Source organism: Capra hircus, chromosome 20 (assembly GCF_001704415.2).
Source record: "Capra hircus breed San Clemente chromosome 20, ASM170441v1, whole genome shotgun sequence".
Classification (NCBI taxonomy): Eukaryota; Metazoa; Chordata; class Mammalia; order Artiodactyla; family Bovidae; genus Capra; species Capra hircus.
The window spans coordinates 58,448,146-58,463,718 of NC_030827.1; the positions used below are offsets into that span (position 1 = coordinate 58,448,146).

Genomic DNA, 15,573 nt, shown 5'->3' on the forward strand with positions numbered 1-15,573 from the left:
CGTGGCCCAAGGCAGGTGACTCCCGAGTGCATGGCAGAAACAAGGCCAAACTCCCTCACACTCAAGACAGGCTGCACAATCTCTCCACAGACACACAATAGCTGAATGTAGAACCAAACTCTGAAGAAACAAGAAGTAAGCAAAAACAGGATTCTCAGCTAATGGAGTTACCAGGTCCAGAAGGGAAGGTGTAAAATGCCGAAAGGAATAAAAGAAGAAACAAAAACTTGAGCAAAGAGCAATACACTGTCAAAAAAGACCAAGCAAATTGGGAAGGAAAACAGATCTTTTCCAAAAGAGAAAAAGAATACCTTTCTAAAGGAACTAACCAGAATGCAACAGAGGCTAAAAGTCAGAAAATACGTGAAAGGGTGTGTGACTCAGGGCCCTGGATAACTGAATGGGAGCTAGCAAACACCTGGTTTGGAGCTCTGAAAGCGGTAAACAGAATAGGAAAAAGGCAGTATTTAGAGAGATAATGGCTGAGAATTCTGAACTGATGAAAACGAAGCATCTGCAGATTTTAAAAGGTAAAAACGATCCCTAACAAAGTACTAAAAAAAAAATCCATACTTAAGAGACCCTGAGGAGAAACTGTAGGACACCAAAGACAGAGAGAAGATAGGGAAAGACAGACTGCCAAGAGCCCGACTGACTGCAGTATTCTCAACTACGAGAGAAACGACAACAGAGTGGAATGAAATCTTCAAGAAAAATTAGAGAAAACATATTATTCACCTGGGGTTATTCAAGAAACAGTGAAATCAAGACATTTTCGCACAAAACGGAGCTGCTCACCAGAGGCCCATCCACAGGATATTACATCAGGAAGGGCAACGAAGCCAGAAGGACTGAGATGCAGGGTGTGAGGGGACCCATGTTGCCTCAGACCAGAGCTGAAGCGACAAGACCCCCTGAAAAGCAAGAGCACCTGTGTGGGGCTCCCCTGGGGACAGAAGGGAACCCCAACAGAGCCTGCAGAGCAAGCGAGGAGGCCAGAGGCCCCTGCAGAACAGACAAGGGCAGGAACAGACGAGGGCTGAGGAAGCGTCTTCTCCTCAGGACGGGACTGCTGAGTCCTGCCACTGAGCTGAACCGTGTGCAACTGCCATTGGGGCCCTGAGACGCCTCTGAAGGCTGTGGGGGCTGGGAAGCCGCGGGGCTGGACCACAACAGAGCACATCATCTTCCCCGGTTACCACAGGGAGGAGTTCCGCCCACTCCCTGTGAGGAAGGCTCGAGAACTGTCTCCGGAGACCCCACCCGGTATCTTCTGCTCCTAATGACACATCTTAACACTTTGTCACTCGCACGGTAAATGAGAGCTGGTTCTTAAACCAGAACATTACACAAGTGGCGCGCAGGAAAACGCTGCTTGTGAATCGTTCAGTGGCTCAGTCGTGTCTGACTCTTTGCGACCAATTCTTAAAGTTTGCTCAAACTCACGTTACTGATTCAGTGATGCCATCCAACAGTCTCATTCTGTCAGCCCCTTCTCCTCCTTCCCTCAGCCTGAATGGTCTGTGGGGTATCCCCTAATGGAGCCCCCTCCCTGGCCTCCTGCCCGGGGCGAGTTGGGGAGGAAGGAGGTACTTCCCCACACCCGGCCCCGCCGGCCATGGTCGAAGCAGGCTCACCCTAGCAGCCAGGGGTCGATGGATGCTGACGGATGAACAGAGCGCATGCGGCTGAGCACAAGTGTGGACAGGAAGTCACAACATGACGGGAGAATTAACAGCTATCAAGTCCACCACCGTTGTTTCTTATAAGTCAAATCAAATTCACACGGCCTTCTGCACACAAAGACCCAGAGGGCCAGCTTCTCAGTAAATCCTTCCACTTGAAAACGAAAAACGCACTTCAAACCCCAACTCTCCCTCTGAAAATAAGGAAGTCAAGAACTTAAGAGAGAGTGGTGTCAAGAGGTTAGACAAATTCTCACGGGTGCAAAAATGCTATGAATGTAAGGAACGCAAGCAAAGTACTTGCACTGAAATTTTAAAGCCTCAGGAAACAGTAGTCCCCAAACAAATCCAAAATATTTTTACCCAGCAAAATGAATAACCCAGCAGAGGTAAGACCAAATGCCTAAGAATGCTTCCTAGGAAGTCCATCTTCCTAGGAAAGTGTATCTCAATATTTTATGAAAATGGATATACTGATTTAACTGCATTTTCTACTATAAACAGTAAGAACTCTTTATAAAGAAAACAATTCCAAACATACCTGATGACCCTCTTTCATGTATAAGTAATTCTTTCTCCTTTTCTATTTCATCCGCCGCACGATACATGTCCTCCTCGCTGAAATCACACCAAATCAGACATTTCAAAAATTTGTGGCACTGACATGTCCTTCTTATCACAACATGCAGCTGCTCTACGAATTTATAAGACACGCAAAGTTTAACGTTTTTACATTACATGATGACAGTCTGATAAAATATGGGTCTTTCGTCTTAGACTTGTGTTTCTAGCATTACTCACTCAGACTTTTTGAAGTGAGACATTTTACAGCTCTCCACTGGCTACGCGGCTCTGGGGCCATTTCAACTGTGATGTCTTTAATGCCTCAACCACACATGTAAGCATCTTAGCACACTCATCTATGCTCATCAGCGAAGCTGTTCATGACTCTTCAGGTTTCAAGCATGGAGATGGTGCCAATAAAAGCACTGAGGAGGGCAGGCCAACTGCCGACTTTGGGACATCACAGGCAAGTTTTCCAAGAACTCCTCGAAGAAGGAGGACAGGAGATCCACAAGATCCCCTGGGCCACACCAGCTCCCTGAGGCGCTCCTGCTCCGATGCCCACAGGAAAGCAGCCCCCCGACCTTGTGCTGGGCATATGCCCACCAACCCCCACACTTTCATTGGGTCTTACACAGCAGCTCCCCAAAGAGTTTCCCGGCTCCTTCAGTGAGCCAACAAGAACCTACTAAGTCCTGGAAAGGAGAAAACCCCACTGGCTGCTAGACAAGGAGGGCAAACAGAACTTTCAGATTCTAAGACCACTCCTGTTCCCCTCAAGATGCACCACGGTGATGGGCAGCAGAGATGCCATTCTGTTTTTGCTGGAACACAAGACAGGTGAAAGCGCAAATCGCCCAAAAGTGGAAGACGGGGAGGTAAGGCACAGAGGATGGGAGAAGCCTGGAGGCCCGTGGATCGATGTCTGCTGGAAGGCGAGACCAGGACACCCTGCAAGGCCCAGAAAGACCAGGAACTACAGGCACACTGAGTACTTTGCGGGGAGCATGGGAGAACTCCAGAGCTGCAAGCAACAGACCCCCAGTTCCCGGTACTCCCCACAACAGCACACCCCTGCTCCTCACGCAGGACAGGAGGCTCCAGGCACCAGGCCACAGAGGAAAGAGGAGTTACTCAGGAACTAAGGGGATGGCCCCCGCGTGCCCGACTCCGGGAGCTCCCCAGTGCCTCATGCACGGCTCAGAAGCCAGAGGAAAGAGGAAGGGGGTGCTGCTGAGAGAAACAGACTGAGGTGGGGACCAACACACCCTCCACCCCTGAAACCCTTCAATGGCTCCCAAATAAGCGGGGAAGTCTAAATCTGGACGCGCCCCACCATGCTAGCCACACACACACACACACACACACACACACACACACTCTCACACTTCAGTCCAAATAAGCGGGGAAGTCCAAAATACACACACACACACACTTCAGTCCAAATAAGCGGGGAAGTCCAAAATATACACACACACACACACACACACACACACACACACACACACACACACTTCAGTCCAAACACTTGATGGGCCCAGGTGTGCTTGTACTCCTGTGACTGGCTCTGCTGGCGCCCCTGCATGCATGGCTCACTGTCCACCCCAACATGGCACAGGCTGTGCGGGCGGCCTCGCTGGAGCATGCCACAGGCTGCAGTGAGACCGCCAGGGTGTGACCACTCCTCACTCCAGCCCTTGTCAACCACGTGCATCACCCGTGGAACTCAAGGGACCACACTTCTCAGCACCTAAATGTTTCCACCTGTAAAAATAACATTGAGAGTACTCACAAGAGACTGCTCTGAAAATAAGACACGCAGGCACTCGACAGTCAAAAAAGTTAGCTAGTCTCATTAATTCTCGTACCTATCCATCTGGGAAGAGGAGGGATGGATGATTCACCCAATGATCATTTCTTACCCGTTCTCCTTTTCTTCTCTCTTCTCAAAAGTGACGGTGTGTGTGCGCCTGTCTTTTGCTGTTGTGGGACTGAGGGGGACATACTAGGGAACAGGTACTCTCTGTGTGCTCTAACCCCAGTGAGATTTCAAGTAAAAGGTGTGATGTCACCCATGCAGCCCGGGCCAGGGTTAAAAGCAAACAGAAACCAGATTCGCAGGGACTATACATCAAACACTTAGAATAAAAAGTGACTAAACGTGTTAGTTCTTCTTTCAATAGTTTAATGTTATCTTTCGCCCTCCTTCCTAGCTTTATCAAATAGGAGAAATTCTGATCGTATAAAACCGGCATTTAAGTGAATCGTTTTCGTAATACCATTATCAGGAGCATGTCTTTGTGGAAGCCACTTCCCTAATCTTGGCCTCAGTTTTCTCATCTTCAAAACAAGATGCCCAGACAGATCTAAGTGATCTATGCAGTTCCTCTTCCAGTTCTTGGTTCTAACGGACTATGAAGCTATTCTCACTTCATGCGAATTCTGTGGCTACAGGCAGGCGTCTCTGCCTCCACTCTTGTCTCCTGCCTTTCTTATCTACAGGATAACCAAAGTGCGTGGCAACACCAGGGCCCAGAGGAGGTTCTCTAAACGAGCATCTCTCTGAACAGCCGCAAATACAAACTCCCACAAAGACCAACAGCAGAGAAACGAAGAGAAGCCTACAGGAGAATGAAGTGCAACGGGAAGACAGAACAGAAAGGGAAGCTACTGGAAACAGAAATGCGGTGATTCAAGACATACAGAAGAAGCACGGCACAAATTGATGAATGGGAGGCCCAGAGTGTAACCAAATCACTTTAGCCACACTATTTCATTCAGATGTTCACAAACGCCTCCATGGCCACCAAAGATATCTGCTAACTTGCCAAGGCCACCAGGGAAACTGTAATACGGCTTTTAAAGGCCACTGTATTTACTTGGAGAGAAGCTATAAGTTCAAACAATAAAGTTCAATCAGTACGGTCAGAAAACGAGACATTTAACAGCCAAAATGAAATATTCCTCCAACACGAGGACCACCAACTAGAGAGAGAGATGTGGGAAAACAAGAAAAATTAAAATAATTTTATTTAAGAAGATACTTCACTCAATAAACCTTTAACTTTTTTTAAATATCAAAAAGGAAATGATATTTTTAACAGCAAAAAGAAATTATATTTAAAATCAGGAATCTGAAATAGCTGGAGGTTTAAATTTTTGTTTGGGAAAGGAAGACAGGGAAACAATGAAAGGAAAGGGGCTATTTGATAAGATCAGATCCCCCGTGCTGACCAGTTTCAGAAATGTGGCAATCTTGTGTGTGTGTCAAGCTGGGGTTGGGATGAGAGGTGCTCATTTGGCACAAAGAGTCCATTGAAATCCATAGGCTCAAAATGATCACTACAGCAAAAAATTTCCTTCCAGAAAACATACAGATCACTAGAAAAGTAGTGAAGTAAAAGTCTTAAATGTGACCTGATTTCTTGGGGACCATGGCATGTGAGCCGTACTCAGTTAAAATTTTAAAACCAAAATGTTAATAATTCCTCCTTAGAAAATTATTAGTTTAGCACCATAATGTTATTTTAAAGTGTGTATTTTCAAGCTCCCATTTTCTCTTAGAAATGAAATACTTTACTCTTAATGTTAAGGCAATATACTTCATTGAGCAGGTTACATGACACTGTCTGTTAACTTATAACCTTCCTCTTGCTCTGTTCAAAGACCTGGATAATAATAAATGAAACTTAATTTTAAAATGCTGACTACATTTAGACAAAATTATACTATTCCCCAAACAAAAGCTATAATATAAGCTAAAAACACAGAGCTCAGCGAAGCAGAAGATATTTCTGTGAAGCCAATTTTTCGATTTCTGATACAAGTAAACACATAATACGAAAAAAGTAAACTCTAGCATATATGCAAAGCTAACAAGACAGCATCTCAATCACTCACTGTTGTGGACATTTGCACCAAGTTCCCCTTAGCTATCTAAAAAAAGCTAAACTGAATATGACTGTTCAGCTCTCTGGACTTGCAGCTCATGCTTACTTTGGCCTGTCCTAGAAGACTAACAGCCCGGGCAGTGTCGGTGAGACAGTGGCAACCACCTGTGACACCGGGCACCGTCCCACACAGGCACAGGAAAAGCAAAGATCACTCTACTCAGCCTTCCTCCACCTCTCAGCGGTTGCCTAAAATGAGTGAGCCGCACATCAAATGTAGGAAAGTACCGGCGCCCAGGCCAAAATTCCGCCTCCGTTCTCCAAGTGGACTTTCCATGACTGGCTCAGTGACTCCCAGAGGGGTCTGGGGACAACCTGGACCCCTGCAACCTAAGGTTTCTCAGGGGCACCCCAGCTCTGAAGCAGGTTCTACTCCCAGGTGGAGAAAGGACCAGAAGGGAGTAGCTGTTACCCCATCAAAGACAGCACCCCTGGAGCCACTAAGGTGTGAGGTGGGTGGGAAAAAACATTCGCTCGACAGTACACTTAGCAACACCCAAGAGCAAGGGCTTCACAAGTTGTTAGTTACAGCCCTTCTGAGAATCCACAGCTTTCCTCTGAACCTCAGTCCAGAAAGACATAAATATGCATACAATTTTGCTTTCGATTTCAGAAGGGTACACAGACACATCATGCTGCCCTCTCCACACCGCGAGCCTGTGGACCCCAGATTTAAACCCTGTCCCCTCCTCAGGCAGACAGAGAAGACCATGGAGTAGGCTCGCTTCTCAATTCCCAAAGCATGTCTAGCCTGGCCACAAACCACATCCAGGGCCACCCTGGTCCTCGGGGGCTGGAGTCTTAGCTTAGCTGAAAGGAAGAAGTGGACCCACCCTAAGTTTCGATTTTATGGGTCAGGTGAGCAGGGGATGGAGGATAGGAGACCTGCTCACAGGAGGAGTGAGGAAGTTTCCAAAGAAGCCAACTAAATCGGGTCTGACCTAACCCTTCCTCAAAAAGGACCCTGCGTCGTCGTGTGAGCCATCCTTGGGGCTTGTCCAAGGGATGCCAGCCAACCACAGTTCTCAAATGAAGGAAGTTTTGAAGGAAGGCAATTCAGAATGCAGCTTATCCACAAGATCTGTGTGTTTGTCTCCCCCACGATTTCTCTGGGGGGAAATCACAGTGAGCCCAGTCACAAGGAATCTGTATCCTATGGAAAGCCTAGGAAATGAGCCATCCCTCTGTCGACTCATCGCTAATCCCCTCAGAGTCATATTCTGAATGTATAAAGGCTGCCAAAGTTGGGTTTGTATTCATAATTTCTACCCACTGAATGAATTAAAATGACTCTGCGGGATGTCCCCAAACATCTGTATCTTATGGTGTTTCGTATTGGCAGGTGCAATACTCAATTTCTGTGCAGATCAAACTTAACTCTCTGGGTGGGAAGAAGGGACTTGGCTTCAGTCACAGAAAAACACAAGGTTAAAAAACCATTTTAGGACCTAGTTCAGGCATTCCACTATGTCCCTACATCTGCACTCAACTATTAGGCTGCACGCATCAACGTGGAAGAACGGCACACGCGACACTGCAAACGATACAATGGACAATGTGACGCAACAGTTTCTCTGGCCCTTAAGAAAGTATCACAACACAGAATAAGCAGCCCCACTGCCCATACAACAAACAGGAAAGCCCAAAACGTGGGATGTAATGTTCAGAAGCTGCCATCTGAAATTCTTTTCACCTCCTTTCCCTTGCTTCCCTTTGTTCTCTTACCAGTTAAAAGAGAATGAGGTCATCAAAGACAACAAAAATAGCAAGAAAAAGAAATTAAGCTACTACTTAAAAGGCAAACTGGAACATCTATTCCAGAAAAAAAAAAAAGTGAAGTTTGCAGTCATTATAAGTCATGCCTCTCTGCCCAGTTTTGCTGATGAAGCCAAAAAGACCTGGGGGTGGGGGGGGGGGTGGGCGGCGACGGGGGGGGGGGGGGGGGGGGGCAGTCCCCGGCACTCAGGCATCAGGGGACGTAGCCCTGGAACCTACTCCCTGCACCTCCCTGGCCAAGCTATACAGATCAGATCCGCAGCTCAGCTTCCTGACGCACCAAGTGACAAACCTGGACTGGGGTTTTCAGATGCCTTTCAGCTCCACGCCTATAGCTCTGCTGACAGCAGACAGAAGAGATACCTGCGCCACAGAATCTGTGCATCAGCAAAGAGTGCTCCTTTTGCACCATGACCCACTTCCTCAGGCGCTCAGACTCTGGGAACCACATCCAGCAGAAAAACTTGCCAAATAACTCTGTGTATTTTGGGGACCCTGGTTCAAAGTTTCTGCATCTCCCAGGGGAGGCCATGAAATGGTTGAGGCTGAGAAGCAGCATTTGAGGGCCAGGGCCAGTAGGTGGGGGCACAGCTCAGACCACCTGGGCATAAGTGAGGGAACAGCAGTTAGCCTGGCAGCAGCAGGTAGGAACCAGCATGAGCCTCGAAGGGGCAGAAGCAAAAGACCACGCCCACTTTATCAGTTGCTGAGTCTAAAGTAGGGCTCAGAGGTACAGAGCAAAACTGCAACCACAGGTCACAGCTGCTCACACATGGGCCTGCACAGTGGTTTCAATTTAAAAATAAAAGGCTACTATTTAAAAATCAAGGGAATTCCCTGGCAGTCCAGCGGTTAGGACTAGGTGGGCCAGGGCCCAGGATTCAATCCCCGGTTAGGGAACTAAGATCCCACCAGTGCTGTGGCATGGCCAAAAATAAATAAGTAAATAAATAAAAATAGAAAATAAAAATAAAGCACGTAGATGAAGTTTTGAAAAAATAAAATAGGGGACTTCCCTGTCAGTCCAGTGGTTAAGATTCTAAGCAGCCACTGCAGAGAACACAGGTTCCATCCCTGGTCAGGGAACTAAGATCCCACATGCCATGCTGTTCCGTCCAGCCAAAACAAAACCAATAAATAAGTAAACAAATCTTTTAAATAAAGTAAAATTTTTTAAAAAAGAACATTTCAAACAAAAGTCAGAATCTTTGGATTCTTTACAGAAAATCCAGCAACTATTGGCTGGGCTTCCCTGGTGGCTCAGATGGTAAAGAATCTGACTGCAATGCAGGAGACCCAGATTCGATCCCTGGGTCGGGAAGATTCCCTAGAGAAAGAAATGGCAACCCACTCCAGTATTCTTGCCTGTAGAATCCCATGGACAGCAGAGCCTGGCGGGCTGTAGTCCTTGGCATCACAAAGTCAGACATGACTGAGTGACTAACACACACAGGTTGGAACTTAGTGGATTCTACCTCCATCAGACTCAGCTCTCCAGGAACCCATGGTCTACATTTGGCTGGCTCCTGGAGTCAGGAGTTTGAAACCTCCTGCTCTCAATCTTTCCCAGTGACCATTAAGTGCAGCTTGAACTGAACACTCTCCCAAGGGGTCTGGGTGCTCAATAAGAATATCACAGTCCATAATAAAGGACCATGCAAGCCAGATGATTATAATATATTATCTGTAATAACAGTTCCCACCCAGAACCCCTTTTTTAGGAAATGGGGGTGGGGGGAGAGTGGGAAGCGCAGGGCACTTTCCCGCTAATCTGTCAAACTGGTTTTCTGAGTGGAATCCCAAAGGCATTTGTATGTGACTACCATTTGCATGGAGAAGGAAATGGCAACCCACTCCGGTGTTCTTTCCTGGAGAATCCCAGGGACGGGGGAGCCTGGTGGGCTGCCGTCTATGAGGTCACAGAGTCAGACACACTGAAGCGACTTAGCAGCAGCAGCAGCAGCAGCATTTGCAAATGCAGAAAAGTTTCAGCCTTCAAGTTTATATTCTGCTTCCACCCCTGCCCCCAGACTCTTGCGATTTACACCACCTTCAATAAAGAATTGATCAGGCTTCCCTGATGGCTCAGACGGTAAAGAATCTATCTGCAGTGCAGGAGATCTGGGTTCAACCCCTGGGTTAGGAAGATCTCTTGGAGAAAGGACTGGCAACCCACCCCAGTATTCTTGCCTGGAGAATCCCCATGGACAGAGAAGCCAGGTGGGCTACAGTCCATGGGGTCGCAAAGAGTCGGACACGACTGAGCGACAGACACTTTAACCAGCACTGCCTTCCGTATTTAAAAATAAAGGGGGGGGGGGGTGGTTGGGGACAACTAGATAAGCAGCTGGCGGCCAAAACAACTAGGTCAAACTCCGTCCAAAGTCTGTCTAACAGGTGGGACGCTCATCAAGCAGAGACTTGCCTTCCAAGAACAACACGTCGCGTGGTGCGGTGTTGTGGTGGGGGACAAGGGACAACCTTATTTTCCTTCCGCCCACAGATCGGAGGAAAGATCTGATGGGAGTGAGGTTTATAAGAGTATATGCTGCTGGAGTTTGTTTCCCAGGTTTCTGGAGCTTTCTTTAGCTTTAGAGCTATGGAGATACAAAAAAAAGGGGGTGGGGGTGGGGACACTGGATAACCAGAACTTTTGAGATGCGCCTTCCGGAAAAAACTTTTGTAATTGGGACACTGGATACAAGGGTCTTACGAATTCCTCTATTTCCGACGATCATACTTAGATGCGAAGGGCCCTCCGCCGGCTACTCCCCGGCCCACCCCATCCCCCCAATACTCCCCGCACCGTCCCCTCAGGGGGCCAAGCCCGGAGCCCCCTCCCCGCCCCTGGTCCCGCGCACCGCGCCTCGCACTCACTGCTGGGACGGGCACCGCACCGCAACCCGCGGTGGCCCGCCGGCCGCAGACTTCCCGCCCTCCGGCGCCGCGGCCCCCGCCTCCCATGCCGGCTTCTCGGCACAGCTAGCTCCTGGCCACGCTCCGGGCTGAGGCATCGTCCCCCGACTCATGGGGCCACAGCTGGCGGCGGCGGCGCCGCAGGGCTTCGGCCGCCTCCCAGTGATCCGGAGCCCCTCCCGTCGGGGCGCCCGGGCCGCGGCCGTTTCCTCAGCCGCGCCGCTTGCCCGCCAGCTAGCGACCGTGCCCAGGACGCTTCCGCGCGCGTCACCGCCGCCCGCCCCCTGACCTCTCACCCGAGAAGAAGGCGGCGGTGGGGGGGGGGGGGGCGGCCGGCGCCGGCCGGGAGTCCTGCGACGCCCAGCCTGCGCATGCGCCCGCGCGGGGGTGGAGCGGCGGGAGACTAGAGGCCCGCCCACGCGAGACGCTACTGCGCGTGCTCCGCCCCTGCGCGCTGGCGCCCCGCCCCGGAACAGCCCTGAGAGAGTTTTTCAAGTCGCTGACTGCGCCTCGGTGTCGCGTCTCGCGGAGTGAGGGCGAAAAAGCCCTGGACCAGTGGCGGGATGCATCCTCCGTGAGGAGAAAGCGTTCAGTTCAGTTCAGTCGCTCAGTCGTGTCCGACTCTCTGCGATCCCATGACGCAGCACGCCAGGTCTCTCTGTCCATCACCAACTTCCAGAGTCCACCCAAACCCATGTCCATTGAGTCGGTGATGCCATCCAACCATCTCATCCTCTGTCGTCCCTTTCTCCTGCCCTCAATCTTTCCCAGCATCAGGGTCTTTTCCAATGAGTCAGCTCTTCGCATCAGGTGGCCAAAGTACTGGAGCTTCAGCTTCAGCATCAGTCCTTCCAATGAACACCCAGTCCTGATCTCCTTTAGGATGGACTGGTTGGATCTCCTTGCAGTCCAAGGGACTCTCAAGAGTCTTCTCCAACACCACAGTTCAAAAGTATCAATTCTTCGGCGCTCAGCTTTCCTTATAGTCCAACTCACATCCATACATGATCACTGGAAAAACCATAGTCTTGAGTAGGCGGACCTTTGCTGGCAAAGTAATGTCTCTGCTTTTTACTATGCTGTCTGAAGGGAAGTTGCTCAGTCGTGCACGACTCTTTCCGACCCGCGGACTGTAGCCTACCAGGCTTCTCTGTCCCTGGGATTCTCCAGGCAAGAGTACTGGAGTGGGTTGCCATTTCCTTCTCCAAGGAATCTTCCCAACCCAGGGACAGAACCTGGCTCTCCCGCGTTGTGGGCAGACGCTTTACCGTCTGAGCCACCAGGGAAGCTGTCTAGGTTGGTCATAACTTTCCTTCCAAGGAGTAAGCGTCTTTTAATTTCATGGCTGCAATCACCATCTGCAGTGATTTTGGAGCCCAAAAAATAAAGTCTGACACTCTTTCTACTGTTTCCCCATCTATTTGCAATGAAGTGATGGGACTGGATGCTATGATCTTCGTTTTCTGAATGTTGAGTTTTAAGCCAACTTTTTCACTCTCCTCTTTCACTTTCATCAAGAGGCTCTTTAGTTCTTCACTTTCTGCCATAAGGGTGGTGTCATCTGCATATCTGAGGTTATTGATATTTCTCCGGGCAATCTTGATTCCAGCTTGTGCTTCCTCCAGCCCAGTGTTTCTCATGATGTACTCTGCATATAAGTTAAATAAGCAGGCTGACAATATACAGCCTTGACGTACTCCTTTTCCTATTTGTAACCAGTCTGTTGTTCCATGTCCAGTTCTAACTGTTGCTTCCTGACCTCCGTACCGGTTTCTCAAGAGATAGGTCAGGTGGTCTGGTAGTCCCATCTCCAGAATTTTCCACAGTTTATTGTGATCCACACAGTCAAAGGCTTTGACATAGTCAATAAAGCAGAAATAGATGTTTTTCTGGAACTCCCTTGCTTTTTCCATGATCCAGCGGATGTTGGCAATTTGATCTCTGGTTCCTCTGCCTTTTTAAAACCAGATTGAACATCTGGAAGTTCATGGTTCACGTACTGCTGAAGCCTGGCTTGGAGAATTTTGAGCATTACTTTACTAGCGTGTGAGATGAGTGCAATTGTGTGGTAGTTTGAGCATTCTTTGGCATTGCCTTTCTTTGGGATTGGAATGAAAACTGACCTTTTCCAGTCCTGTGGCCACTGCTGAGTTTTCCAAATTTGCTGGCATATTGAGTGCAGCACTTTCACAGCATCATCTTTCAGGATTTGAAATAGCTCAACTGTGACAGGGCACTATCCTGTTTGGGAGCCGATGTCGCCCTGGGCTTTGGAGCTTTGCCCTCCGCTGTCAGGGTTTCCTTTGACTGAAGAGCGAGGGATGGGGGCCACGTGGGTAATGTGCAGCTGGCCTACCCCGGTGACAATTTCGTCACCACCAGCCCGACAAGCCCGGAGACCTGAGCCCCGAGCCCCGCGGCCCTTAGGGGGTTGGGCTTGTGGCTCCAGGGCTGGCAGTTACCATCTCTTCCTCCGTGAGGGCAACAAGTGGGAAGTGGTTGAACCCGACTGGTGAGCCAGCACAGCACAGCGTCTCTTCTCAGACGACATCCTTTCAATCAGAGATTTTATTTACGAGGAGCAAGGGGAAAATATTAACAAACTTCACAGATAAGAAAACAGAAATGTTTCATCGGTGGGGAGGGAATAGTGGGGCAGCCGCTAAGGACGCAAGGGGCAAAGAATGCTGGGCCGAAGTATGGACAAAGAGAATGGCCTGGGCAGTTCCAAAACCCAAGTAGTTCTAGGGCAGAACGGGTTCATAATGGGGTTTTATTGAAAGACCAACCTCCAATAATATGTAGTGGCAGCTCCACTGTTCCCTCCAATAGGGCGCTGGAGAGAGAGACCAGATCTTGAAAAAGCCTCCTTCGACTTACTAGGGTGCTTGTGTTTGAGCCTCATCGAAAGATTGGAAGGAAGAGATTATTTTGAAAAATCTTGTGGTCTGCAGTTAGAGAAAAATTGGGAAAAGGCAGGACAGGGAGTCTGAATAGTAGTCAGCATCAAAGGGAGAAACTAGATGGAAAGAATACTTGCACTTTTAGGTAACCCCTTTTAATTTTATATAGAAAAGTAACAAATATACATGCTAAAAAATGCGTAGCATACAAAAGAATATACAGTTAAGTTCTGTGTGGATATTAAGGGATTGTAGTGGGGTGATTAGTATCCCCTAAAAGTCATCCTCTTTATTTGGAAATAGATTCTTTGTGTATTTTCAATGTATATGTGTATAATGTCTCACAAATTTTTTTTTTTACTAACATTTACAGAACTAAATTATTAGAGAGCAAGTGTGTTAAACTACACTCAAAAACTAAATCAGACTTTCTTGGAGTTGTGAGAAGTAAGCCCATGAACTGTGATATAATTACAGTTAGCCTATTCTTATGTCAAGATGAATAAATAATAACAGAAAAATCTATAAGCTAAGTGAAAGCCTGTATAATCACTTGGCTAGAGACAATTCCAGTTAGTTTCCAGCTTTCTCTTAGAATCAAACATTCCTAAATTAGGTAACTAAAATGATGACATTATAATTTGACTTGGTAATGTAGATTTTGAACCATCTCCAACTAACATTGCTTCTTCATTGCCTTGCCTAGAATAGTTAACGCATGGAAGATTCTGAGTTCCTTTTCTTTCAATACTTCAGCCCTTATTTACAGTTACTGTTCATGAAGAATATTACTGAGCTATTGTAGTTTTTGTTTGTTTGTTGGAGTAACTGATTTCTTAAATTCTCTATAAGGAGCTTAGTACAGTTGGATGCATATCTTCCTCTTTGATACCAAAAGCTCATATTTTACAGTAAAGTGAAAACACCCTATATTTTTACTCTATGGAATTCCCCAATATCTCAGCTATCAAAAATAGACTAAAGTATATTCTATAGATCAGTTTCTAAAGTAGCCACAAGTATCTCTAGTTTCATTTAGAAATTAACAACTCGAGGAATACCTGAGTATTTATTTGGAAGACCCTCTACTTTTAGCATGCTTTTTTTTTTCCAGTGGTTTTTTTTTTTTTTAAACGCGGACCTTTTTTTTTAAGTCTTTATAAAATCTACCACTACCTTGCTTCTGCTTTATGTTTTGGTCCCTGACCAAGGATTGAACCTGTACCCCTGCATTGCAAGGTGAAGTCTCAACCACTTGACCACTGGGGAAGACCCAATATGCTTCTTGATTGTGGAATGTTCATTATCTATAAATGGGACTTTGGGGCAGGGGGATGCTATGTCTTTGCAGTTCAAAAGACTAGAATAAATAACTTTACAGAGAAAAATGGGGGAAATAGTTCATTAAAAATATCTTGTACTAGTAATAGTTTACCTGGAAACCCCCAAAATTGTCCCCAAGAGTTTTTCTTGGGAGAAGAGTGTGTCATCATGAAATTTTATCATGAAATTGAAACAATTTCATACATAAGGATATGACAGAGAATGATGTTATACAAATACTTGGAATTCTGGAAAATATTAAACCAGTCTTTTGCCTCCAGCTAAATAGAACTTCATCCTAAACAAGTAATTCAGGCAGCTGATAATTTTAAATTATTTGAAGAGCTTCTAATGGAATTCCATACCCTCAGAACCTTAATATCTCCTATGTACTGAATCATGGCTCCTCCAAATTCATATGTTGAAGCCATACCTGCCAACTATGACTGTATTTGG

At 47.3% G+C, this 15,573-nt stretch overlaps 1 protein-coding gene across 2 annotated transcripts in view; it reads right to left on the reverse strand.

Moving 5' to 3' along the window:
- The window catches only part of OTULIN (OTU deubiquitinase with linear linkage specificity), a 33,271-nt gene extending 22,093 nt beyond the window's left edge, over positions 1-11,178 (reverse strand). The window contains exons 1-2 of one of the 2 annotated variants that reach the window (XM_018065667.1): positions 10,853-11,178; positions 2,227-2,303 (exon numbers count right to left, since the gene is read on the reverse strand). In XM_018065667.1, coding sequence (XP_017921156.1) covers positions 2,227-2,303; positions 10,853-11,004 — 229 coding nt within the window. In that variant the 5' untranslated portion in view covers positions 11,005-11,178. The remainder of the gene's footprint in view (positions 1-2,226; positions 2,304-10,852) is intronic. The other variant, XM_018065666.1, reaches the window with a different exon arrangement.